At 38.7% G+C, this 26,498-nt stretch overlaps 1 protein-coding gene and 1 long non-coding RNA gene across 6 annotated transcripts in view; one reads left to right on the top strand and one right to left on the bottom strand.

Moving 5' to 3' along the window:
* SCAF11 (SR-related CTD associated factor 11) overlaps positions 1–17,464 on the top strand; it is a 67,560-nt gene extending 50,096 nt beyond the window's left edge. For 4 of the 5 annotated variants that reach the window (XM_014860469.3, XM_044755534.2, XM_070495042.1 and 1 more), the window contains 9 exons: positions 4,597–4,655; positions 4,821–4,930; positions 5,811–5,912; positions 7,679–7,785; positions 8,429–11,140; positions 12,408–12,751; positions 13,686–13,904; positions 14,261–14,380; positions 14,652–17,464. In XM_014860469.3, coding sequence (XP_014715955.1) covers positions 4,597–4,655; positions 4,821–4,930; positions 5,811–5,912; positions 7,679–7,785; positions 8,429–11,140; positions 12,408–12,751; positions 13,686–13,904; positions 14,261–14,380; positions 14,652–14,798 — 3,920 coding nt within the window. In that variant the 3' untranslated portion in view covers positions 14,799–17,464. The remainder of the gene's footprint in view (positions 1–4,596; positions 4,656–4,820; positions 4,931–5,810; positions 5,913–7,678; positions 7,786–8,428; positions 11,141–12,407; positions 12,752–13,685; positions 13,905–14,260; positions 14,381–14,651) is intronic. The other variant, XM_014860470.3, reaches the window with a different exon arrangement.
* Positions 17,465–20,972: 3,508 nt separating this feature from the next.
* LOC123279990 (uncharacterized) lies at positions 20,973–22,502 on the bottom strand. The gene is made up of 3 exons (XR_006518492.2): positions 22,402–22,502; positions 21,537–21,639; positions 20,973–21,084 (listed from the first exon to the last, which is right to left on the bottom strand). It is a non-coding gene; the product is annotated as an uncharacterized lncRNA (long non-coding RNA).
* Positions 22,503–26,498: the final 3,996 nt, after the last annotated feature.

Here is a 26,498-nt window from a genome sequence, read left to right as displayed (position 1 = left end):
CGTATGATTTCACTTATATGTGGAATCTGAAAACCAAAACAAGCAAATAAACAAAACAAAACAGAATCAGACTCATAAATACAGGAAACAAACTGGTGGTTACCAGAGATGGGGAGGGGTTGGGGGTGGGTGAAATAGGTGAAGGGGATAAGAGGTACAAACTTTCGGGGTATAGAGTGAACGAGTCAGGGGGATGTAATGTACAGTATATGGAATTTAGTCAGTAATATTATAAGGCCTTTGTATGGTGACAGATGGTAACTAGACTTACTGTGATCATTTTGTAGTGTATGTAAATATTGAATCACTATGACGTACCTGAAACTGTTTTGTATGTCAACTATACTTCAATTTAAAAAAAAAGAATCAAATGAGTTCCTGTACTGTAGAACCTTAGACAGTCTTGGATCTGGATGCTTCTGTTATCTCTGAAGGAAGGCATACAGGGTGGTGCCAAAAAACAGAAGCGGGTAAAACTTTTTTAAAGGGTAGTTTATGTTGCAGATTGCTGGCTGGACAGGGTAGGGGAAGGAGCTACCCAGGCAAAGACTGGAAGCTTACTCTCTAGAGTGAGTGCTTGAATCAGATTAAACTCTAGCACAAATGAGGGTAGAGGAAACAACAGAGTAAAGAGAGGGAAATTAAGTCAAATGTTGAGGCCGCTAGTTCTCTACTTGTCATTTCCCAAAGCACTGGCAGTCTTGCTTGTTCCAAAAATGGGACATAGGAGGCATCTTCTGGGATACTTCCTTGCCTAAGAGAAAAGACTTTGGAGATATTGATGTTTGGGAGTCTCTGAATGAAATAGATCTCTGCTTGATCACGCTACTGTGAAACCCATTAGTTGAAAGGCTCTGACCACCACTCATCCATACCATTTTCAATCAGTATTTTAGTGTCCCACAAACAATCAAGCATCACCAGATATTTGGAGGAAACCTTCAATTTAAATCAAAGCAGAGACAAAAGGAATCTGATAGAACAAACCTTGTGCTAGGAAACAAGGAACAACTTAAAAATTAATGTCCTCAAAAATAAGAGAAGGGATATTTCATCAATGAAACAAGAAAAGACTACAAAAAGAAAACTTTTGGAAATTAAAAATATTATAGCAGAAATTTAAAAAATTCAACAGGAATAGAAGGTAAGCTGAGAAATCTCAAAGTGGGATGAAAAGTCAAAGAGATGATAGGGTATTAGTCCATGAGGTTCATTACTGAATAATAAAATTTCAGAAGGGAAAAATTTTCTACAAGGCAGAAAGTTATCAAGAAAAGTACTACAAAGGAGAATTACCCAGAATAGTAGAGTGTGAGTATCCAGGTAAAGAATAACCTAATACCTAGTAAAAGAGGAAAGATCTACACTAAGTGCTTCATAAAATTCTAAAACTCTGCAGATAACAAGATCCTAAGAGCATATAGACAAAACAGGCCATGTATGAAAGAATGTTATCAACAACAAAAGATATAGCAATAGAGCACACCTTGAAAAATCTAGGGTAAATAATTACTAACCTAGAAAATTCTTCATGCCAAACTATCAATCAAGTGTTAGGACAGAATAAAGATATTCTCAGGGCCGGCCCTGTGGCTGAGTGGTTAAGTTCACACGCTCCACTTCGTGTTTCACCAGGCCTAGGGTTTCACCAGTTCGAATCCTGGGCGTGGACATGGCACCGCTCATCAAACCATGGTGAGGTGGCATCCCACATGCCACAACTAGAAGCACCCACAACTAAAAATAGACAACTATGTACCAGGGGGCTTTGGGGAGAAAAAGGAAAAAATAAAATCTTAAAAAAATAAAAAAAAAAGATAAACACATTAAAGCTCAAAAATTCATTCTCACACATCCTTTCTCAAAATTCTACTGGAGGATGTGTATCCTTTAGTAAATGAGAAAGTAAATGAAAGAACAACGCGAGATTCAGAAAATGAATTACAACCCAGGAAAAAGACAATGGGGATTATCAAGATGATAGAGGACAGTCCCAGGATAACAGTTGAATAGCAGCTTTTAAAGAGTTACCGTTTTAGATTGGAGTAGAGCAAAGGAAGAGTATTTCCAAGACAGTGGGCAACGAACTTGATGGATGAGTTGATGTGTTTGAGTATACTGAGATTTATACTTGTGTTGTAGAATTAGCTAAATTAATGATAGATAATATAGGGGAAAAAAGGGAAAGAGAAAACAAAGCAGTTATTAACCCTAAGAAAAGCAAGAAGATGTACAAGAAAAGTAATCATAATTCAGTACATGGTTCGGCTGTGAATAATGTTTAATAATTATAATATAATATTGCTTATATCAAACATTGATATATCACAAAGAACATTACGGTGGAGGTAGCAAAGAAAATAAAAAGGGCAGTGATATAAGAGAAACGGTCTTCTATAGTAAAAAAAAAATCATTAGAAAATATCTGAAACCGAAAAAATCAAGGTAGAGTAGTATAAGCATGTTGTTTTAGAAATAAAGAGGTAAATATTAGAAGAAACAGCTAAAGGGCTTGATGAGTGCTTTTGGTGAGCTGAAGTCGAGTGGGGATTTCTGTAGTTTTTCTTTATAAGCCTAGAAGTGCTGTTTGATTTCTTAAAGTATGTACATGCATTATTTTGATAAAAGTTAAATGAAAAGGTGTATCACTCCTGTCCAAAGGCAGATAGATAAGTAGAGTAGATTTGTGAAATGGTCTCCAGGAAACCACAATTTAGACAAATGCACCAGTGTTGATTGCTTTTTTTTTTTTTTAAGATTTTATTTATTTATTTATTTTTTCCTTTTTCTCCCCAAAGCCCCCTAGTACATAGTTGTATATTCTTCGTTGTGGGTCCTTCTAGTTGTGGCATGTGGGACGCTGCCTCAGCGTGGTTTGATGAGCAGTGCCATGTCCGCGCCCAGGATTGGAACCAACGAAACACTGGGCCGCCTGCAGCCGAGCACGCGAACTTAACCACTCGGCCACGGGGCCAGCCCCCAGTGTTAATTGCTTTCTGAGATTGTTATTGGAGCTGCTCAGTAATTACCTGAGAATTACCCAGAAATATGTGAAAAAGCTTTTGTACTAGATTTTCACACTTAACATTGCCCAGAAAACTAACAGTTCTTCCCATGGAGAGCATTTTGGGTAGTGGCGGCTTCCTGAGATAGGCTTCTGAGTGAAGGAATGCTCTGCGCACAGTATATGCTCATTAAGTATTGAGTGAATGAAAACGACTCAGCACCCTTAGGTATACAAGACACTGTAGCTACAACACTGCAATTCTGTGTCTAGCTGAAGGAAATAGTTATTTCTAAGAATGTGGCTGGGTACTTGTCACACATTTTTATTCCTGGCTTCTTTAAACAATTTTAAAAATTGGTATCATCTCTGAGGTATATGTCAACGGGTAAGAAAATAAGTTCCTAGAACTCAGCCGGCACCCCTCTCCCCAACACTGAAATTACATTTGTTACTGCAGTTCTAGGTGGGACATGTGTGAAGGATGGATAATAGCATGAGACCAAACAGCTGTTGTATAGTGACTTAAAAGGAAATTAGTATGCTATTAAGTAGAAAGTAGGCTGTTACCAACTGGACTGACAGAAGAAACCCTAAATACATATGGTCTTGCAACAACAGGAAACAGGCCTCCGAGTTAGGGTGATTTATTTTGAACAAAATCAGTAGGCCCCTTGTGAGGCAAGCAAGACAGAAGGTTCAAAGAGCAGTTGTCATTTGCACCATAGACTTTTTCCAGATTCCTGAGGAGAGAGCAATGGCAGTACCAGCGGCAGTTTATTGCAGACAACAAATGTATTGATGGCTAGAGATGACTAATAATGTGGGCTTGATGGTAAAGAAAAACTAAGAGCAGTAATCTGTAAAGATCCACAAGTTTTGTGGTTAACAGAAACCATCCTTTATCTTCTTTAACCTGGAAGTCCGTATCCATAGAAATACATTTCCAGATGGGACAGGTAAAACCAAAGAACAAGTTGTAAGCAGTGCAGCCAAAAACATTGCTATAACAGAAAGCTCTTTTAATGAACTCTTCTGCTTCTGCAAATTCTAATCATAAAGTTGGAGGAGGAGCGATGTTACTTACTTGAAGTCGGTACTACTGGTTAAGTGGTAGTTTATGATTGACAAGGGCTCAGGGCCTCAGTTCCCCGGTTAGCTCCTACTTGAGGTGGGTTAACAGTGTGTGTTTTTCAGGTCATAGCTTGAAAGGACATATTAAGTACATTATTGATATTAAGTAATTTGACTTCTTATATATACTTTTTGTTACAAGGTAGTTTAAGTGTGCATAAGATGCCAGAAAGTGTTGGCTAGAATTTTAGTAGCCATGCTCTGAGCATAGCAGTTTTACATGCTTCACTGGCTTTCTCCTTTGTGGCCACTTATATTTTCCTTGTATCTGTAGCCTAAGAAGATAAGATAAAATTAGGATTTGTAAAAATTATGTAAATGAAAGTACTGTTATTGTAAATGCAGCTTTTCTACATATTTTAACTTTCTCTTGTCAGTATGCCATAATCAGTCCTGGATTACAACCTTTTGAAATAAAAATTAAGACAAGGTAACCAAGTATTTTTGTCTTTGTACAGAAAACGCTAAATACAGTGAAATGGGAGGAAAGAAAAATGCAACAATAAAGATGCATAAGGTTTGTTGAAATAAAGAAAAGTCTTTTTCTTAGATAATAACACTTTATGATTGTTTATTACATAACTATTGCCTTAGGTATGTCACAATATTTAAATATAACTATTCCCTCCCTATTCTGGAGGTTTTTTTGTTTGCTATTCCGCTAACCTCTTTACTTCTCTAGCCTCGAAGATCAAACACGTGTACCAGTCAGTGCTTCAGGAATGTCTTCTCCAACATGTTTCCTTCTAGTAGTCACCCTGGAGAGTCTTCTTTCGCCTGTAGAGCTTACTGGTTAGTATTTTCTACTTTTAATTTATGCTTTTCATACTTCATTTTTAATTATATTTAACTTTTGATGGAAGTTTAAACTCTGGCTCAACAAACACTGTGAAAGTCTACCTTGTTTTTGTGAAAGTAAAAGAGAAAACCTATTATTCTATGACCCTGTCTGTTATGCAGTGACTGCCTGTGCTAGTGGGCTTTGCTTTCATTAGTAATAAATTACATTGTTCCACAGAGTAGATCCAGACATCTTTGAATCTAGTGACTGGCATGTAGATACTAAGTAGATATTTGTGGAATTTGAAGATCAAGTTGGAGTTTTAAAATCACATAAGAATTGGTTTAATGAACAAGACAGATTAGATTTTATGACTTAATTTTAGGGCTTGGCAGGGTACCAAAGGAAACAATTACATCTAAGCAGCCTTTTGAAAAGCTGAACTACACCCGTTTTTGGTTACAGTAACCATACTTTCCTTTATTTTCTTCTTTTGTCTTACGCTTTGTTTCAGATGGGAAACTTGTGCCTACAGTTTCTGTGAGAACTGCTCGCTGCAGCTTTGGTTTATGGGATAGAAATAATGTTGCTTTTTTCTCTCAGTAATAAGGATATTAGTCTGGATTGAGTTTTTAGAAATTCTGTCACTTAAGGTAGAAATTCAAGCATTACTTTTATGAATCAGATAAATTTTGATTTGTAATATAAAAATTTTACTTTAGGAATGAGTTCATTTTGAAAGTGTTTAAATAGAAAAGGGTTCTTATTTTTTTAATGTGATTTATAGCACTAGGTACTAAAACTTCTGCTATTTATGGTATAACCAACCCAATTGTTACTCCAAACTTAAGTTTTTGGAATTCTGATGAAGGTCCAAAATTTATCTTTTAGTACAGAATTTATAGAAGTCAATGAAATCAGTGCATTGATTAGGCAGAAGAGACAGGAACTGGAGTTGTCATGGTTTCCTGATACATTACCTGGAATTGGAAGGTAAAAAAAATTGTTTACTTAAAATGTTTACGTGTTAACATGAGCACAAGCTGTCATTAATACTTAACTACAGAGGGATCTTATTCAGTAGTTATGTTTCTAAGAAAGTTTTGTGTAAATTAAATTTTGGTTTTTCAAAGGCCTAACGAAGATTGCTATTTAAGGAACCCCTTGACAAGTAAAGAATCCTTTGTTTTTCTTTTTAATAAATGCAGATATTTGATTCATTTAAAAGGGAGAGTACCTAAATGATGAGATTTATTGTTATTAATAGCATTCAGATTTGTCATCCTTTCTCTACTCTTTCCCCCATTCCAGTCTTACCTGTGTACTGATACCTGAAGCACTGCTTTTATCATGACGAATGTTATTCTAAATAACTATTTGATCAAGTCCCTACTCTGCCCTGGCATTCATGACTTTCTATAATCTTGCCCTTTCTTTCTTAGTTTAAATCCCGAAGCTACCAGCACATTGCTAGGTCCATGATATATACTTAAATCAAGCTCCATGTAAAGATCAAGGTCCTCACCTGAGTTTTATATTCATTCCTATAACACGTTGTAACTATTTTTTATATCACTGTAATATAGTTCTACATAGGGCCTTCACCCTCTAGGAGAGACAATGGAACATAAATAGAAGTAAAATTAGAAAGTAAAATTAGAAAGTCCAAATGTGTATAATACGAAACCTTTTCTTAGAGTTGTATGTTTTTGTGTATGTACAAGTGGTACATTGTTTTTCAAACTTCTCTCCTCCTCCTCCAGAATTTCACATTATACTGGATAAAATAGTCTTGTTAGGAGACCTGAACCGAATAAATAGGAATCAGAGAAAGACAAAGCAGAGCGTGGATTGGGTTTGGACGCAGAAACTTTCAGGTCTTAGCAGGTCCACAGGGACACTGGCAGCTTTGAAGAGCCATCATCTTTAGATTGAGGAATTTTAGAATATAATATAGCAATAGAAATCAATTCTATTTTTTCTTTTTAAAAATGTATTTATTTTGATATTTTTGGCCTTGATGTGTGCTATAAAACAAAGAAATCTAACAAAAAATGTGATACCAGCTATGATATGCTTCAAAGTTCACGTGCTATAAGTTCGCTTTCCACTTTTTGTTAAGTTTTTATTTATTCGTGGACTGATTTACCTTTGACCTTGCTAATTTCCTTAAAACCCTGATTTGATTAACTTCACCAAATTATCTCTTTACTTGCCTGGAAAGAGAGGAGGTGCAAGGGGCATGAAGGCATTTTCTGGGGTGGTAGAAATGTTCTATTTCTTGATTGGGGTAGTGGTTACACAGATATACATTGGTCAAAAGTCATCAAACCATATGCTTATGCAAGTAAAATCTTTGCATTTTATTTGTACATTTTATATATCTGTGTGTTTTGTTATCCAAGTTGAAATTTTTCAGAATAGTGGAAAAAAAGAAAAACTAAAAAAATTCTTGATAAAGTATTATATTAAATTGTTTAAAAGAGAAACTACTATTAATTATTAAGTTGCCTGTCCTCTCCCTTTGCCATTTATCAGAAAAACATGCTTTTTAAGGTTTTTTTCTTTGCAGCCAGTTGGTAGCCATCTTTGAACAGTGAGTAACCTTGAATTTACATTTTTAGCTATTTGGGCAAAAAATAGTTTAAGCATGTTGTATTTTAATGTTACCAACTGATTTGGAAAATTAGTAATTTTAAATTGCTGGTTTAAATTTTTAAACTATTTGAACAAATGTCTTTTTTGTTTTGAATTTTCAGAATTGGTTTTATACCCTGGAATATTGAAACAGAAGTCCTTCCTCTCGTCTCTTCTCTGTTGCCAAGAACTATTTTTCCAACAAGTACCATATCTTTAGAAAATTTTGGTAAAGTTTATGAAATATTTTTCTAGTTTTTTAAAAATTATCAGCTTCTTTCAATCTCATAAGTGGTGTTGATGACTTAGAAGAACTGTAAAATAAGGTACAGATAGTGAGTCCTAGGCATTTCTGTAAATATCTGGACAGTGACTTGACTTTAAAATTGTTCCAACTAGAAAATCCCTTTTACTTGAAGAAATTACAAGTCTTCGAGGAACTGATTAGAAGCCTCCCTCCTATTTAGGGCTTCAGTGCTCAAACCATAGATCTTTTGAAGTAACATCTCCTGTTTACTGTGAATAATAGTTTGAGTCTTTATCTGTTTGTGGATAACTTGTTTTCTCTTGCTTTTTGCCTAATAATACCAATTCATAAAGCAAATGGCAGTTATCAGACCAAACATATTTTCTTTTGTTTTTTTCCCTGTAAAATTGACCACATGGATTCAAATCTTGTGATAACTCATTTCAGTAGCATAGAAGCTGATAAATTCCACAAATACATTTATTCATAATTTAATTCATAAATATATTTTGTTTCACTCTGTTGTAGATGTCTATTTTATGCTAAAATAAGCTGAAGCCAAACTATTATCATTTATTGAAATGTATACTTACTTTTTACTTTTTAAAAAAATATATATTACTAGGTACTTCTTGCAAGGGATATGCATTGGCACATACTCAAGAAGGAGAAGAGAAGAAGCAAACCTCTGGTACATCAAACACCAGAGGATCAAGACGAAAACCTGCAGCAACAACTCCCACAAGGAGATCTACACGTAACACGAGAGCCGAAACAGTCAGTCAGTCCCAGAGATCCCCAGTATCAAATAATTCTGGGTGTGATGCCCCAGATAACAATAATCCATCTGTAAGTGTTTCCTCTTCAGCTGAATCAGAAAAGCAAACAAGACAGGCTCCAAAACGGAAGCCTGTAAGAAGAGGAAGAAAACCACCTTTACTGAAAAAGAAACTTCGGAGTTCTGTGCCTGCCCCTGAAAAATCATCTTCCAGTGAATCAGTAGATGAAGAAACAGCAGAATCTGACACACCACCTGTGTTAGAGAAAGAGCACCAATCAGATATAGAAAGTAGTAACACTTGTACTGTGCAGATAGATGTAGACAACGAGTCTGCTAATGGCTTGAAAAGTTGTAGTGAGCAAATAGAAGAAGGTGAGGAACGTCCGGAGAACCATGATACAGAGGAAGGAGTGAAAGCTTCATACTCTGAGGCTTGTGCCCAAGATCCTCCTGTGCTAGTTGGAGAGGAGGAGGAAATTCACAAAGTTGAAAATACAAGTATAGAGGCTAACGTTTTGTGTTTAGAAAGTGAGATTTCTAGAAATATTTCTGAAAAGGGAGATGATCCATTGGAAAATCAAGACCAAATGTCTAGACCTTCAGAATCAGAGGTGAAAGCAGATATATGTACAGATCATCCTCCAGAGAATTTTCTTACATGTTCAGCATCTGAAATTGAAGTACACCAACCTGTACCAAGCCTAGGTGAGTTGCCTGAGAATGCAGAGTCTGTGGTTAATGAAGAACAAGTTATAGAGAGTCCTGCAGTAGAAAATATTGATCATAAAGATGCTGTAGCAAAAACAGAGCAGCTTATAGACAGCCCCAAAGTAGAATCTTCTGAGGGTGAAATTATACAAACAGTGGACAAAAAATCTATTGAGAGCTTAGAGGTTCAGTTGCTTGGGCATGTTGAAACTGAAGATGCAGAAATAGTTGCAATGCATGATACTTCAGGGGATGAAAATTTCAATAGCATTCAAGACTCTGAAAATAATTTATTGAAAAATAATCTTAACGCCAAATTAGACAAATCTTTAGAAGAAAAGACTGAATCTCTGATTGAACATCCCAGATCTACAGAATTGCCTAATACACACATTCAACAAGTTGAGAAGCGTTTTAGTGAGGACAATAATGAGATGATACCTATGGAATGTGATTCATTTTGCAGTGACCAGAATGAATCTGAAATTGAACCGTCTGTAAATGCTGATGCTAAACAATTGAATGAAAATTCTGTAGAGAACAGTTCTCAAAATAATTTGCCATCTTCCGATCCCACAAATGAAAAGGTTGAAACTGTATCTCAGCCATCTGAAAGCCCAATAGATATGATAGATAAAGCCAAAAAGCCTCGTACTCGAAGATCCAGATTTCATTCCCCATCTACAACTTGGTCTCCCAACAAAGACACTGCACAAGAAAAGAGGCGGTCTCAGTCTCCATCTCCCAAAAGAGAAACTGGAAAAGAAAGCAGGAAGTCTCGATCACCATCTCCCAAGAAAGAATCTGCAAGAGGATGGAGAAAATCTCGTTCTCAGTCCCCAAGAAAGGATATCACTAGAGAAAGGAGGCGATCTCAGTCTCGATCTCCAAAAAGAGAGAGCACTAGGGAAGGCAAAAGATCTGAGTCACTCTCCCCAAAAAGAGACACTTCTGGAGAGAACAGAAGATCTCAGTCTAGAGTGAAAGATCCCTCCCCTAGAGAAAAATCCAGGTCCCGGAGTAGAGAAAGAGAAAGTGACAGAGATGGGCCCAGGAGAGATCGAGACAGAGAAAGGAGAACCAGAAGGTGGTCTAGGTCCAGATCTCGGTCCAGGTCACCATCAAGATCTAGAACAAAAAGCAAAAGTTCATCATTTGGTAGAAATGACAGAGACAGTTACTCTCCTCGGTGGAAGGAAAGATGGGCAAATGATGGTTGGAGATGTCCACGAGGAAATGATCGTTACAGAAAGAATGACCCTGAGAAACAGAGTGAAAACACAAGAAAAGAAAAAAATGACATCAGTCCAGATGCTGATGATCCAAATTCTGCTGACAAACATAGAAATGACTGTCCCAATTGGGTAACAGAAAAAATAAATTCTGGACCTGATCCAAGGACCAGAAATCCAGAAAAGTTAAAAGATTCTCATTGGGAAGAAAATAGAAATGAAGATTCAGGGAATTCTTGGAATAAAAACTTTGGTTCGGGTTGGCTGTCTAACCGTGGTAGAGGTAACCGTGGCAGAGGCACTTACAGAGGCGGTTTTGCCTATACAGATCAAAATGAAAATCGGTGGCAAAACCGAAAACCCCTCTCAGGGAATTCGAATAGTTCAGGGAGTGAGTCTTTCAAGTTTGTGGAACAGCAGCCCTATAAACGGAAGAGTGAGCAAGAGTTCTCATTTGATACCCCGGCAGACAGATCCGGCTGGACATCTGCGTCTAGTTGGGCTGTGAGAAAGACTCTACCAGCAGATGTACAAAACTATTACTCACGACGAGGGAGGAGTTCCTCAGGTGCACAGTCGGGATGGATGAGACAAGAAGAGGAAACAGCTGAACAGGGTAACATACTCTGTTTCTTTTTTAACACTCTTATTTGAAGAAAGAGATGACAAATTTAATACCTTATTTGTATGAATTGAAATGATTCCTATTTATAGTTTAATAATGTTGAATTGAATCCTAGTTGTTTACAAGTCACTTTGCTTTATATAAATATATATACACATCACTATTTATTTTCTTTTTTTCACTCAACCCTTTCCCTAAACCTTGCCAAAGACTTAAATGCTTTATATACAGTTTGCTGCAGTAGAAGAATTTGGGATGTTCCTATGCAGGATTTAATGTCTTTTTCATTTGTTTCAGATAAGTGCACTTAAATTGTTTTCATCATTGTTCTCATATAAACAAGTCAGTCTTCTAATAAAGATTTATCTTTCTTCGGCTTTTCTTTTTTTTAGATTTTTTATTTATTTTTCCTTTCTCTCCCCAAAGCCCCCCGGTACATAGTTGTATGTTTTTAGTTGTGGGTCCTCCTAGTTGTGGCATGTGGGATGCTGCCTCAGCATGGTTTGATGAGTGGTGCCATGTCCACACCCAGGATCTGAACCGGTGAAACCCTGGGCCGCTAAAGCTGAGCACACAAACGTAACCTCTTGGCCACGGGGCCGGCCCCTCTTTGGCTTTTCTTGTTAAGAACATTGCAAGAAAAAAGTTGTTGACAATAAGGAAAAATTGATTAACCTTACTTGTAATGTAGTAACCTCATTAAATTTTATATGATTATTTCTTTAGTCAGTAAGTTTCTTGAACTACTGATTCTTTGCTAATGTTGACGGATGTTATCTGAACTTATTTTTAAAAATAAGTTTAGTTGAGGGACAGGCCTGGTGGCTTGGCGGTTAAGTTGGTGCACTCTGCTTTGGCAGCCCAGGGTTTGCTGGTTTGGATCCCTGGTGCAGACCTACACACAACTTATCGAGCCATGCTGTGGTAGGCATCCCATATATAAAGTAGAGGAAGATGGGCACAGATGTTAGTACAGGGCCAGTCTTGCTCAGCAAGAAGAGGAGGATTGGCAGCAGATGTTAGCTCAGAGCTAATCTTCCTCAAAAAAAAAAAAAAAAGTTGAATGTTTTCTTTTAGTTAGAAAATCAGCCCACATTATTTAGAAATGACAGGATTAAACTACATAATTGGAGATGGGTTTAGGTGTTTTGAGTCTATTAATTGCTATTGAATTTTACTTTAACCAGTGGTTCTTTCCTTCTCTCTCTAAAGGAATTTGTAACATGATTTTTTTCACAAGCCTTTTTTCTTTTGATAGATTCTAACCTTAAAGACCAAACCAACCAACAAGCTGATGGTTCTCAGCTATCTATAAATATGATGCAACCACAAATGAATGTAATGCAACAACAAATGAATGCACAACACCAGCCTCTGAATATCTTCCCATATCCAGTGGGTGTTCATGCTCCTTTGATGAACATCCAGCGTAATCCATTTAACATTCATCCTCAGCTACCCTTGCATCTGCACACGGGAGTGCCTCTCATGCAGGTAGCGGCTCCTCCCAGTGTAACTCAGGGACTGCCACCACCGCCACCCCCTCCTCCGCCATCCCAAGTCAACTACATCGTTTCACAGCCAGATGGAAAGCAATTGCAGGTATGTTTTTAGCAACTCAAGTTTAATCAACATGGCCGTTGTAGACATTTAGCTATTAGGGACAGGTGTTCAAGAAAGGGCTTCCTGGCAGCCAGAAACAGTTGCTCATTTGATCAGGTTTATGGTGAACCTTCAGAACCCCTCTTTCACTGTCCTTCCCAAGACCCCCCACCCCCAAACAAGAAAATGAATGCTTATTATCAAATCTAAGCCACACTTATGCTGTTACTGATATCCAGACAAGTTTTCTTGTCAGATTAAGAAGACCAAGTTATGAGCCAAACTAGAATCAAGTGGTGGGCGCTTTAAAATTTGTCCCTAATTTATTGGACTTTTTAGGTGGTGGGAACTTGTGATGAAGCTTGTATTTTCTTGTTCAGACAAACACCAGATAAAACTGAGCCATGTAGAAAATTTAAATAATTTGTAAACATTGTGTTGCTTATAGTTTACGTGTACATTTCAGAAATTCTAGAATCTTGACAGCAAAATATAATTGGAAGAGCAGGGGAATGGGATTCCAGAATTTGAGGTCTTTTATCTTTTTTCTGCTGTCAACCCACTGCAAGCTATTTGATTTCATTGCCTCATTTTCTCCCATCTTTAAAATGGGGGCACTTTAGTTAATTTTCATTAGATAGTATTTTTTAAATGCTATTCTTCTCTTTCTTGTTGTTTTTAGTGTTGCTGTCAGAACATTACAGTACACATATACAATTTGAGTCATCTTGATGTATTTAAATAGGGCTCTGTTTAAAAATGTTACCCATTTTTCTTCAGAGTCTTTTAGATATAAACTGAACTAAAATAGGCATTTCTCTTAAGCCTTAAGGTTGAATTCCTTTGAATTTTTTTAATGTTATTTCTAATAGTGACTAAAAGACTACTGTTGAATACAAATAATTCATTAACTGATGATAACTCTTTAAAACAGGGTATTCCTAGTGCTTCTCATGTAAGTAGTAACATGAGTACACCAGTCTTGCCTGCTCCAGCAGCAGCCCCAGGAAACACGGGAACAGTTCAGGGACCAAGTTCTGGTAATACTTCGTCATCAAGTCACAGCAAAGCCTCTAATGCTGCTGTAAAATTGGCAGAAAGCAAAGTAAGTGTTACAGTGGAAGCCAGCGCAGATAGCTCGAAGACAGACAAGGCAAGTTCAAGGTTGAGAGCAACCTACATATTCTGTATATGATAAAGATGAAAAAATAACAGCTTTCTATTGTATAAGTGGTGAAGGGAATTTATTGTTGATAGTCTTAAATTCCAATATTATTTGAAGAGTTCTGTCTAGATATGTTGATGCCCAGTGAGTAACTGGTGATATTTCATAATTATTTTTATAAATGTGTGTATTAGTAAATAAGTATTTTGTACATATGACACTAATATTTGAAGAGTTTCTTTCAATAATGTAAATGCACAGTCTATTTAATTCCATATTTTTAAATAAATTTTTTGAAAGTATGTGATTGGGCAAATGATAATTATACATTTTCCTCTTATCAGAAATTACAAATTCAAGAAAAAGCAGCACAGGAGGTAAAATTGGCCATTAAGCCATTTTACCAAAATAAAGATATCACCAAGGAAGAATATAAAGAGATTGTACGGAAAGCAGTAGATAAAGTAAGTTATAGCTTTAGTGGAGTTATATACATGTTGTTTTGAACCATCTCTATTTTAACAAAGAAATGCTTAGGTCTAACTAAAATAGTAACAAAAGCTAGCTTCTACTAATTCGTGTCTGGTTTTTTACCTTTTCAATAAGTTCATATGAGAGATGAAATGTAGAAATGTCTGGTTATCTCTTTGGGGTTATCTGTTTTTCACAAAGCTTTTCCATTTTGCTTTAAACTCTTTAGATATGAAAAAAATATTTCCCCTCCTTTTTTCATAGGTTTGTCATAGTAAGAGTGGAGAAGTAAATTCTACTAAAGTGGCAAATCTGGTTAAAGCCTATGTAGACAAGTACAAGTATTCACGGAAGGGGAGCCAAAAGAAAACTGTGGAAGAACCTGTGTCTACTGAAAAAAACATAGGCTGAGATGGGGCGCACTATAAAGGACACTATCAAGATAACTGCAAAGTGCAATTTCAACATGTACCTTTGGCTGAAAATCATACATAACTGTGATTGAAATTTGGTTTTGATAAAATTATTTTTTTAATGTAGGATATAATGTTTTGTTCTAAATAAATATAGTTCTGCACTGCAACTTCAATATCCTTTCCTCCCCTCCAAACAAAAGCAAATCCAAGAGAAAGTGAAGGGGTTAAAGGATGTGCGTTTTTCCTACGACTGTGTTGCAGTGTGGATCCTGGAGATGTACAGCTTTTTGACGTGAACAATGAAGTGCATCAGTTAGAAACTTCTAAGTGCACTGGTTTGCAAGAGAGATATATGTATAATACATTTATTCTGTCCGCTAAAAATAAAGTATGATCTTTATGATTTTTCCCTCTAATTATAGAAAGTTGAATAATGTATTACCATGAAAAATATTTCTAATAACAGATCATACCAGTTGCAGGGTTCCTAATGTGTATTTTTAAAGCACACATCTGAATAAATTGTTTAGATAGAAAAACAGATTATCACGAGTAAAAGTCAGTGTTCAGAACTTTGAACACTGTTCACCTATTGTATCACCAAATAAAGGTTATGCTGCTTGTTTTTCTTTTGTGCCTTTTTTCCCCCACTTGAGCTGAAGCAGTTTGATTTGCTGGATTTACACTTTGGCAGTCTAAACTCTTTGTTGAGTTTAGAAGACCAGTTTGGAAAACATGTTCACTTTGTAAGAATTATGTTCTTTCATAATATCTCTTCTCTGTCAGAGGTGTTAAATTATTTGTGCCAGCTGGAGAGTGGCTGTTAAGTGGTGGCCCTCCCTTCCTTGGACCTGAGGTAGAATTATGAGACTCATTCAGTGGCTTTCGGGTCGTGGCTCATCTCTCTGATCACTAATGAAATTCTTTTTACTCTTGTGAAATCTCCAAATGCTTTACAATGAGGGTTGTTAATTTGGTGACCATATCATGGCCGTTAACCATGTTGCAAAATTGTAGACATTGAAACCTGTGTTTTGGAAAGGGAGAAGATTAAATAATGGAGTTTTGGTTAGGCTTTCAGGGACTAGGGATTTGATTGTTTTTTTAAAATACTAGAATATGTTGATTTTTGTAAAAGGTAAGTTAAAAATGTCATAGTGCCATTTTTGTAATTGGCATCTTGGAAGAAAAATGGATTATCTCCATGATAAACTGTTTGATTCCAGTAATAGTTTTCAATAAATACCAAATAACTGGAAAGCTATTCAGATAAGATGTTAATGGCCCTCTGCCTCGGTGAGACAGACTGCCCCTTCTACTGGCTAAGCTAGCGAGAGCAACACTCTCTAGGACTGTGCTTTTCTGAAGTAGAGACTGTCTGTTTCTCAACTGTATGTGCATAATACTTTCCTGGTGCTAGCTTTGATAGGCAAAATATTTTGAAATGTTGGCCCCAATAGTGATTGTGCTAGTTCATAATCTTTATTAGATTATGAGTATAATCCCAAAAAGTGTTAGGAATATTTCCAAGCAGTTTTTGATCTTTATTCTGCATTTCTGGGCATTTGTAATATGGTATTCTACTGATTTATATATATTTTTAATTAAAGTTTGTGTTTAGATTATGATGGAGAAACAAGTTTGGAAGTATATTTCTTCTAATAAATATTAAGACAGTGTTTTAAATATGAACGCACACCTCCTCATTTGTTTCAGTTTTGAACTCTAGACAATTATGTGAACTTTAAATCTATTTTGAGTTAAAGCTGGTTACCACTTTGAAATTTTGTAGCAAATTAATTGCCTAAACTGATTAATCACACAATGCTTACTTTTCCTACATTTTCTTTCAGTGATGTTTGGGAGTTGGGTGACATTTTGAAATTTGCTCTTTACCATTTAGTTTTTGCAAAGATGTCTAAAAGGTTTGGAGAAACAGCTAGGCGGTGGTCACGAGGTGAAGTCTCAGCTCGACGGGAGCAGCGCCCTGAATCAGCTCCACCTTTCTTGAAGACAGCAAGTGTGTGTGTTCCATATCTGCTTGGGGTGCTGGTCAGACTGCATTTCAAATAGCTAATGAAGAATGTTGCTCGATTAGAATTCAAACTTTTAAAACTTTGAAATATTTAAGAATGTATTAGAAAGTGCATGCTTTATGTTTTAAAAAATTACATTGTTTTAACATTCCCCCTTTATGCTTTTTTCAGAAATTTACGTTGATTTTGCATGTGCACAAACTTAATCAAAAACATTTTGTGGGGTTACAGATTTTTCTTGTTATTTATGAAGATTCAGTATTAACTTGACCTTTGAAACCTTGGCCCCTTTAACTTACTAGTCACATTGACCGATGTTTTTAGGCTATAGTGATGCCTAGAATTTTGAGACTAAAAATAGTTACTTATTATTTTAACATTCCAAAAGTTTTGTAATTTTTTCTGGTAATTACCACATTTTCTCCATTATCTTCCTTTAAATGGCCCCAGTGTGTACTGCTCGGATGTTCCATCCAACAGATGTAGCTTCAGAATCCCAGGGTTGCCCCATGATCTGTGAGACCTTGTCTGTAGTCTGAGGATGGAGTGCTGTCTACTGAAACGATACTCTTAAACAGATACGTAGTATGTAATATTTTCTAATAAATTCTTTTGATAAACAAAGTAGTGTCTTTAACGTTTTATTATTAGGATTCCTGGGGAATGGTGACTTTCAACTCATTATGACTCTTTCCAAACTTGTATTGAAGTATTTCTTGGATTTGTACCAAAGTAACTGGCAGCATAGTTACATTAATGTCCAAGTTGTAAAAACAAGCCTAGAGTTAGCTCTTAGCATACAAGTCATGACTGGGATGCGTTCTGAGAATGCATCGTTAGGTGATTTTTTTGTTGTGTGAACATCATGGAGTGTACTTAGACAAATCTAGGTGGAATAGCCTACTACACTAGGGTATTTGGGATTAGGCTGTGTGGGACTAATCTTAGGGGCCACCGTCGTATATGCAGTCCGTCGTTGACTGAAACATCGTTGAGCGGCACGTGACTGTATAACAGCATTTATAGGAAATTAGAAAAACCTTACCAAATAAAAAGATTCGTAAAAGGCAAGAAACCGAAAAACAAAAATCACCTGTAGTCCTGCCATTTAAAGGCAACAACTGTTAACGCTGATCACTGCACATAACTGTGTTGTAGCTTATCCTTTTCACTGATGTGTTGAGAAGTTGCCGTGTTAATAATTGTTCTACAGCATGATTTTTTTAATGGCTATATATATAGTTTTCCAATACATGGATGTACCATTACTTAATCCTCTACTGTTGGATAGTAAGTTGTAAATTTTTACTAATGTAAGTAAATTAGCAAAATGTAAACTGTGCTAATATAAATAAGACTGATGTAAACATACATAAATTGTTCCCATTTCAGATTGTTTTCTGGAGATTAATTCCTAGAAGTGGAATATCTTGGTCTTATTTCCCCATAATAGATTTTTTAAGTGTAATTACATACACATAATGTATAATTTTTTTAAATTTAATTTAGTGTAAAACTCTTATTTTCCTAAGCTGATTTTTCTGTCCAGAGAGAAGCACCAGAAACTTCTGTTGATCTTTCCAAACTCTTGAATGCATTTACAAAAATGCTTCTTAAGTTTCCAGAAAATAGTAGGTTTCACAGATCTTTTTACCCAGCAGATGAATTATATTCTGTAAACTGTTCTGCCGCTCTAGTGCGCTTAATAAATCGAAGGTATGTTCTGATGTCCATGTTCTATTATTATAATAGCTATATCGTGTTCCTCTGTTGATGGACATTCAAGGTATGTGCAAGTTTCGGCTGTTAGAAACAATGTTTTAGTGAACACCCTTTGTGACATATCTTCTCTTCTTGTGTCCAAGGTTACATTGAGTTTCAGGATATGCACGTTTTTTATTTAGATGGATGTTGCCACATTGCTTCTGAAATTAGTACCCTAATTTATCGTTACGCCGCAGTTCCTGTGCTCATAGTTTACCTTTAATTCCACCTTCGATACTGTGACTGAGCATGTGCAATTGCTGTGTTTATAAGGTCTTAGTGAACATTAATTTCCTCAAACAGTGCACACCTACTATGTGTCAAGAATTCTTGGATTCTTCACGTTATCAGGTTTGATCTTATCACAGTCTTCTAAAAGAGTAGTAATATTAAGCTTGTAAAATGTGCCGGTTTTTTTTTTCTTTTTTTTTTGAGGAAGATTGGCCCTGAGCTAACTACTGCCAGTCCTCTTTTTGCTGAGGAAGGCTGGCCCTGAGCTAACATTGTGCCCATCTTCCTCTGCTTTACATGTGGGACGCCTACCACAGCATGGCTTGACAAGCGGTGCCGTGTCCTCACCCGGGATCTGAAGCAGCGAACCCCGGGCTGCTGAAGCGGAATGTGCACGCTTAACCACTCTGCCACTGGGTCAGCCCCGTGTGCCAGACATTTTATGGGCATTACCTTATTTGATCTATAAAACCAATTCTAATAATTATCTTTGCTCCACTGATGAGAAAATTGAAATGCATACAGCATTAGCTGAGTTACCTAGTTACACAGCTACTTGGTTGATAGAGCCAGGATTCAGATGTAGGACTGGTAGATGCCAGAAGTCCGTGCTTGACTGAGGTGTCAGTTGAGCTCACAGATGAGAACTAACATTTATATAACACATAGGAGTAACAGCTGAAATAAAAAGTGAGGTATACTGGGAGCGCGGAAAAGGAGACACATGACTTCGGCTTGGGGGGAAGGTGGCCTGAGGAAGGGTGATTTACCCTGCGTCTCACTAGGCCTCCTCATGTTTGCCTTTGTAATAGCACTGCCATATTTCCTATCTTGGAGATAGTAAACCTTTGATGTTGAAGCTATCGTTCATGAATTTGTTGCTTTTCTCCCCTCATCTCGAGACATTCTCTCAATTGCTGTTTCCTGGGTATCAAGTCTTTGCATTAAAACCCCACTCCTTTAGTTGCCAGCAATGTTGCTATCTGCCCTCTTTTCATAGTCCCAAACTGTTATTTAGATGCTATACGCATCAGTTCATCGTAGACACTGCAGACTAACCCTCTAATAGCATAGCGCTGGTCATGTTATTCTACATCATTTATTCAACGTGCAGCGCCTCCTGTGTGTGTGACAGCAGGGAAGAGTGGGCAAAACGATACTGTTCCTCTCGTCATGGAGCTATCTAATACGGTGGGAAAAGCCGGGTACGCGTTTATGTAACTGATCCAGGGTACAACGGGGAGGGCTACAGGGTGCTCCAAGAGTCTGTGATAGGGAATGGGACCTCAGAGTGGTCAGTGAGAGTCCCTGGGAGAGGTGACAAAAGAACTAAAAGATGAATAAGAACTAGGCAAAGAAAAGAGCCAGCAGAGGGAATAGCATGTGCAAAAGACCTGTGGCCAGAGAGCATGGTAACCCTAAGCCTAGAATGGCTGGAATGAAGAGAGAGTGAGTTTTTAAGGTGGTATAGTATGCAAAGAAAAGCTTGTTTGTTTGAGCTAACATCTGTTGCCAATCTTTATTTTATGTGGGACGCTGCCCCAGTGTAGCTTAACAAGCAGTGCTGGGTCTGCGCCTGGGATCCGAACCTGCAAACCCCAGGCTGCTAAAGTGGGGCACACAAACTTACCACCACACCACTGGGCTGGCCCCAAAAAGACCTTTTGAAACCTTTTAAGCAGGAGGTGTTTGACGTGATGAGAAATGCATATTAAAAGATTACTCTGCTCAAGATCTTTCAATGGCTCAATAAAAGTGGTGAATAAACATGAAAAGGTGTTCAAGCTTACTGTTAATGTTATAAATTTTATCAAACTGAAAAAAACATTTTTAGTTCTGGCAAGAGTGCCATGAGGAAACTCAGTACTGGTGGGAATGCAAATTTGTACAATTTTTGTGAAAGGCAATTTGAAAATAAGTATAAAGAGCCTTAAAAGGGCCATACACTTTCATAATAATATAAACATACTGGTCCACATAGTCTTTTCTGGTATTTTTAACAGTGGAAAACTGAAGGGGGATGGTTAAACTATGATCTGTTCACACGAAGGTATTTTGCAGCTACTTTAAACGTTTTCAGGGAAAAAATAGAATAACGTTAAATGCATAAAAAATAGGACACAAATTATATATCATATTCCAGCTTTATTTTTTTTTTAAAGACCAAAAAATACAAATTATTGATAGGTTATTTCTGGGTAGCAGAGGATTTTGTTTTTTCTTTATGCTTTTCTTTGGCTTCCAAGTTTCCTACAGTGAACACAAGTTGTATGATCAGAAAAAAACGTTTCTAAAAACTGCAGTCCTCACTGTTTGGGGGGCGTGGGGGAGAAGGGCTGGAGCCTTTGCTCTGGGCTGGAAAGCTGCCACCTTCCCCCTCGAACTGGCCTAAGGCCGCAGCCCGAGCACCTGGCTGTGACAGGCGACTGACGGATGGTGCCTACACGCAGCTCCCCGGGAGGGCTCGGCCTCCTCTGCCGGGGCCCGCTGGCTGCACGGGCTGAGAAGCCCCTCAGCCACAGGGAGGTGGACTCCCAAACCGTAACCAGCTGGAGCGCGTTCCCGCCCATCCTCTGCGCGCTGGAGAAAAGCCACGCGTGCTGTAAGGGTCGGGGCTTTAAAGCTCGCAGAGAACTAGGGCACGGCTTTGTGACCTTGAGTATATTCTCTGAGCTGGAGTGGCCTAAAAAAGTGCTACCTACCTCCCTTGTGGATGAAGTGAGTCAATAGATGTGAATGTTGAAATTTCCTATTTCCTTGGGGAATTTCTGCCCTTGTCGCCTGGACTGGTTTTCCCACTGTCTCCTGTTGGATAACGATGGAAATACAATTTGTCGAGTGGGTTTCGATCTAGCTGCATATTTAGGGTGGCAGACAGAGCTTTAAAAACAGCAATACATGGCCTCCCCCCAGACCAATTTAATCGTCCCTGGGTAGGGGATGGTTTACAGCCCCGGGGGAGGCTGATGTGGGGCCAAGAAGCAAAGCGGGATGAAACTTTCTTAGAGCCCCTGTAGCAATCGCAGCTGCTCTGTTAGAACAACATAATTAATTAGATCACAGCTTGTCTTAAAAAACCATTTGGATTCTATCCCTGTGCTCAGAAGCAGCAGCAGCAGCATCTCACAACAGCCCCCCACCCCACCCCGTCCCTTTTTAAACCTTGTTTTCAAATTCTAGATGAGATCTTGAACAGTTCCCGGGGGGTTCACACAGTTCCAGGGTGCAATCATACTCTTGTAGGAACCCGGCCGTTGGGAAGGTCAGGCTGTGTATACTTAATTTTTTTTTTTAAACAAGTTTTTATTTACACACTTGCCAAAGGAATTATAGCCACTTCTAAAATTACCATTGTGACAGCTCTAAGTCGTCCTTTCAAGAAGTCTTTCTTTTACACTTGATAAGCCGATAGCACGTCCGCCTTAGCTCTACCAAGTGCCACGTTCACTCCCCATCACAGCAGCCCCAGCTGCCCCTGAGTGCTTCTTACTGGTCCAGTGCCAGCATTTTATTTATATTATCTCCCTTAATTTTCATAACAACCCTGAAAGTGGTCCTATTATTTACCTCATTTTACAGCTGAAGAAATGAGGATGAGGTCAAGTTACCGACCCAGGATCACGGAGCTAGTCAGTGGGAGAGTAAGAGCTCACAGAGGCCTCGGTCCACAGCCCCGCCTTCCCGCTCATCACAGGTCTACCCTGCTCAACCGGCCTGGGCAGTTTGGGCACCGGAAATGGCTCGTCCATATGTCTGTTTCCAATGCCCCTCTCCAGAGTTCATGAAGTTCTCACAATCTCTCCCCTAGTCAACTATAGTAACCGACTGGTCACCCGATTCAGCCTCTTCTTCCTGTTCATCCTTCAGACTCCTAGTAACCATCGAATTCAACTAACACTAATTAAATACCTGCTCTGAGCAGTGTAAGTTCCATATGCTGTATTGCCAACAAACTCTTTACAGCAGAACTTCTTCAAACAAAATCTTAAAACAATTACGAACGGCCGGCTCAGGCTAACGAGGGAGGCAGCAGCCTTGCTAAGCCAGCCTCTTGCCCATCCCCCAAAACCAACTTCCTTGGAGGCAGCCCTGGATCGTCCTATGGTCTCTTAGCACCCAGTATGGACCGTCCTTGGACATGATTTGCAAACTGCTTTATGGCGGTTCTCACTAGGTAACTAGATACAATTCCACAGCCAAGTAAACGCTCAACAGAAACGCATGCCCAAGTGCACCACGAGACAAGGATAAGAACGTTCAATGGCATCATCTGTAAGAGCCCCAAACTGGAAACAACCCAAGTGCCATCAATGTTGGAATCTCATTCAGCAATGAAAATAAAGGCACTGTTACCATTGCGGCAATATAGATGGAGGTTATGAACGAGTTGAGGGAAAGATAAAAGAAACAAAATACAATCCAACACTGTATTCTATATTAAGTTCAAAAATAGACCAAACTATATGATAGTATGTAGAGATCTACACTTAAGTGATCAAAAAAACTTTAAAAGATGTGATTGCTTTTAAAATCAGGATAGTGGCACTGATGTGGGGAGGTAGGAGGCTGTGATTGACATGGGGCAAAGGCCTTCTGGGGAGACGGGGATCTTATATGTGTTATATTTCCCAATAAAAATTTGTAAAAAAACAAAATCAAGAAGCCAACAATGAACTCAAAGCCATTGTTTAGATTTGTGAGTCAAATCTATCATTCTTCATCTCTTCCTTTCTTTCAATCCTGTCCCAATGGGAAAAAGAAATCTATGAATCTGGGGGGGGAAGAATTCCCCACTGAAAGAATAATGCATAATGCATCGTATAGGGAGGTGCTTCTGTTGCGAACCAGAAATAGAGCAATCAGCGCGCGCGGGTCGGCGCGGGAGAATGAAGTTCTGTGCGGACTCTTCGCGTCGGGCTGTCTGTATTCGCCTGTCGCAGCTTTCAGCTCCCGCGATTTTGTTTTCACTGGTATTATTTTAACAAACAAGGCCAATTTTCAAAGGTTGTGCAACTCAGAAAGCTGCCTGTTCCCAGGCAACCGCCCTGCAAGAGCGAATTTGTTGCAAGGGTCAACCTGAAAACCAGTCTAGTGTGATGGGTCACAGACGGCGTGGCCGTGAACAGGGCCTCAGAGCCGACCGCGCAGGGCAATCCATCCTCTCGAAAGCAAAGGCTGAACGTTTTCCCCCGTCAGCGGAGGAGGCCGTCCAGTCCAGTCTAGTCCAGGGATTCTGGAGCCCCTCTCAACCGAGGGTGCTTCAACCTCCCAGTTATGTTTGGTTTGCGACTACACTTCGAGAAGCCCCTTAGGTTCCCTTCCCCCGGTGGCCGAGCCACTTCTCTGCTTGAGCCGCCTCTCTCACTCCGCTCCTCCTGGGAATTCTGGGGAGAGGTCTGTTTCTGCGCATTTTGTCTGTGTGAGTGGAAGGTGCTTACAGCTTCCATCTCTTCCTAGTTACCCAACCCCTGCACCCGTTCGTCTACCATCTCCTCTCTTCCTGAAGCCGACCTCTCCAGACTCACTCTGACCACTGGGTCTGTCCAATTTCTACCGGCCTTTAAAGGCTCTAATTCAAAGCCACTTTTCTTCCCCCACGAAGCCCTTCCCCCTTTGCCTTCCCCACCTACCAATCAAATGAAGCCTGTCGCGTGGCTGAACGGCCCACTTTGTAATTCTCCTCCGGCCCTGGTTTTACCTTGTAGCTTACTGGGTAGCATTCGTAAGCTCGTCCCAGCCTCCCAGCAGGACTCTCCTTAACCCTCCAAACCAGCGGCAGAGGTCCTCGCTCCGCTGAAATGGCAAGCTGAAGGAGCTTTAAGGGAGGTATAAACACAGGCAAACATCTTATTAACATCCTAAAAACGTTTAGGAGGAGTAACTGTCCAACAGTCAGCTAACAGTTGTTCGAACTATACACTAGGATAGACAGTAGCTGAGTGGGAACTGTGCTTTCAGTTTACTATGAACCTTTGTCTTAGAAATGTCTCTTTGTTGAGGGAATCCCCAAAAAGTTTTTCTGGCTCTAAGAAGTTAACTGATGCCAAATTAATAAATGTAATACTTGGAAAAGATATCTGAGGAATTATGGAAAATCTTACAAAGACATCAAATGCATAGGAAGAAAATACTTCATAGAAACAATGCAGCAAATAGAAACAAAGATTTGCACCAAAAATAGGTGTCTTGTGTCTGTACTAGCTGTCTGACTCCCGCGGAAAGAACTCTAATCACTCTCTATAATTAGGCTCTAGGCGTGCTGGCGACATAGCTCCACGTCCTTGCCATCTGACCTTGGTCAAGGTACTTAGCATCTTAACCCTCTTTACCCCACTTGTAACACGTCAGGTTGTTATGAAGCCTGAGACGGTACATGTGAAATGCTTATTAGCACTGACTGATAGAGGAAAGTGTTCGGCAAATCCTAGTGATCAGCATATTTAAAGTTTGGAAACAATTTAAATGTCCATCGATAATGGGTCTAGTTAAATAAATCATGGTACACCCATACAATGGAATACTATACTATACAGCTGTAAAAAAGGGTGAGAAAGCTCTTTACATACCAGTATGGACAGATCTTAAGATACTAACATTTTTAAAAAGTGCAGCAGTGTTTACGATATGAAATATTTTGTAAAAATAATATTCATATTTGCTTGTATGTGTTCACCACCAGACACACACTTGAGAAACGTGAGCAGTGGTCCCTGGCGTGCGGGTGGGACCCAGCAGATGGGAGAGGGGTGGAGACTTCTCACTGAGTACCTTTTCGAAACGTGTTGATTCTTGAATTGCATGGTTGTATTCCCTATTCACAGAAGTTGCTTTTTTAAAGCAGTTTATCTTTTGAATACCTGTATCCAACGTGGACTGTATTTCAGACTGAAATTTGCAGGAACCAGGACTTCACTCGATAGCTTTTCCTAACATCTAAGAGTAGTCTTATCATCAGAGGAAACGGACCCGCTTACCTGAGTAAGTGACAATGTGCCTCAGCCCTTATCTACACACAGTGCAGTCCTGGACTTAATCTTTACCAACAGAAGTATTTGCTCCTCTTCATGAAAGGCGATACGAATGCAACTGCGGAGTGACAAAGGTCAAGGTAGTGGAGAGAGTTCACACCGGCTGTACGCAATTAGAAAGTGGCGCTGTCTTCATTTGTTTCGCTGCCTCGGGAGAAAGTAGTTACAGGGCTGCGCATCTCGGTGACTATTTTGTGTACTCAGAAGAGAGTTAGACCATCCGAGAGTGCTAAGCTAAAATCTCCCTTGGGTGGATAGTGGAATTTTTTCTCTTTTAACTTATTACTATTTGGTCAAAATGATCCAAGAGTGAAGTGCAAGGCACCCCACATTAACCCTGTCGCTGTGCTCCTGCTTCTGTTGTGATAGAGGACATCGTGTCTCCTTTGTTGGATGTTTAATATCGAATCACAGTGATTAAGATCAGGACAGAAGTCACTTATCCAAAACAGTCTCATTTTAAAAAGCATTTTTATTGTCATTTTATTGTTAGAAAAAACATACATGGCATGACTATAAAGTAATGAGACGAGTTTCCATGTGTGGCTTGCCTGCTGGGTCTCATTAGGATATAGTCACATCCTGTCTCGAGCTGGGAAGAAAAATATGTCTCGGCTATATGATTATCGGTTTTGT

This window comes from Equus asinus, chromosome 22 (genome assembly GCF_041296235.1).
Source record: "Equus asinus isolate D_3611 breed Donkey chromosome 22, EquAss-T2T_v2, whole genome shotgun sequence".
Lineage (NCBI taxonomy): Eukaryota > Metazoa > Chordata > Mammalia > Perissodactyla > Equidae > Equus > Equus asinus.
The sequence above is the reverse complement of the archived record's forward strand: the minus strand, read 5'-3'. Positions and strand labels throughout refer to the sequence as shown.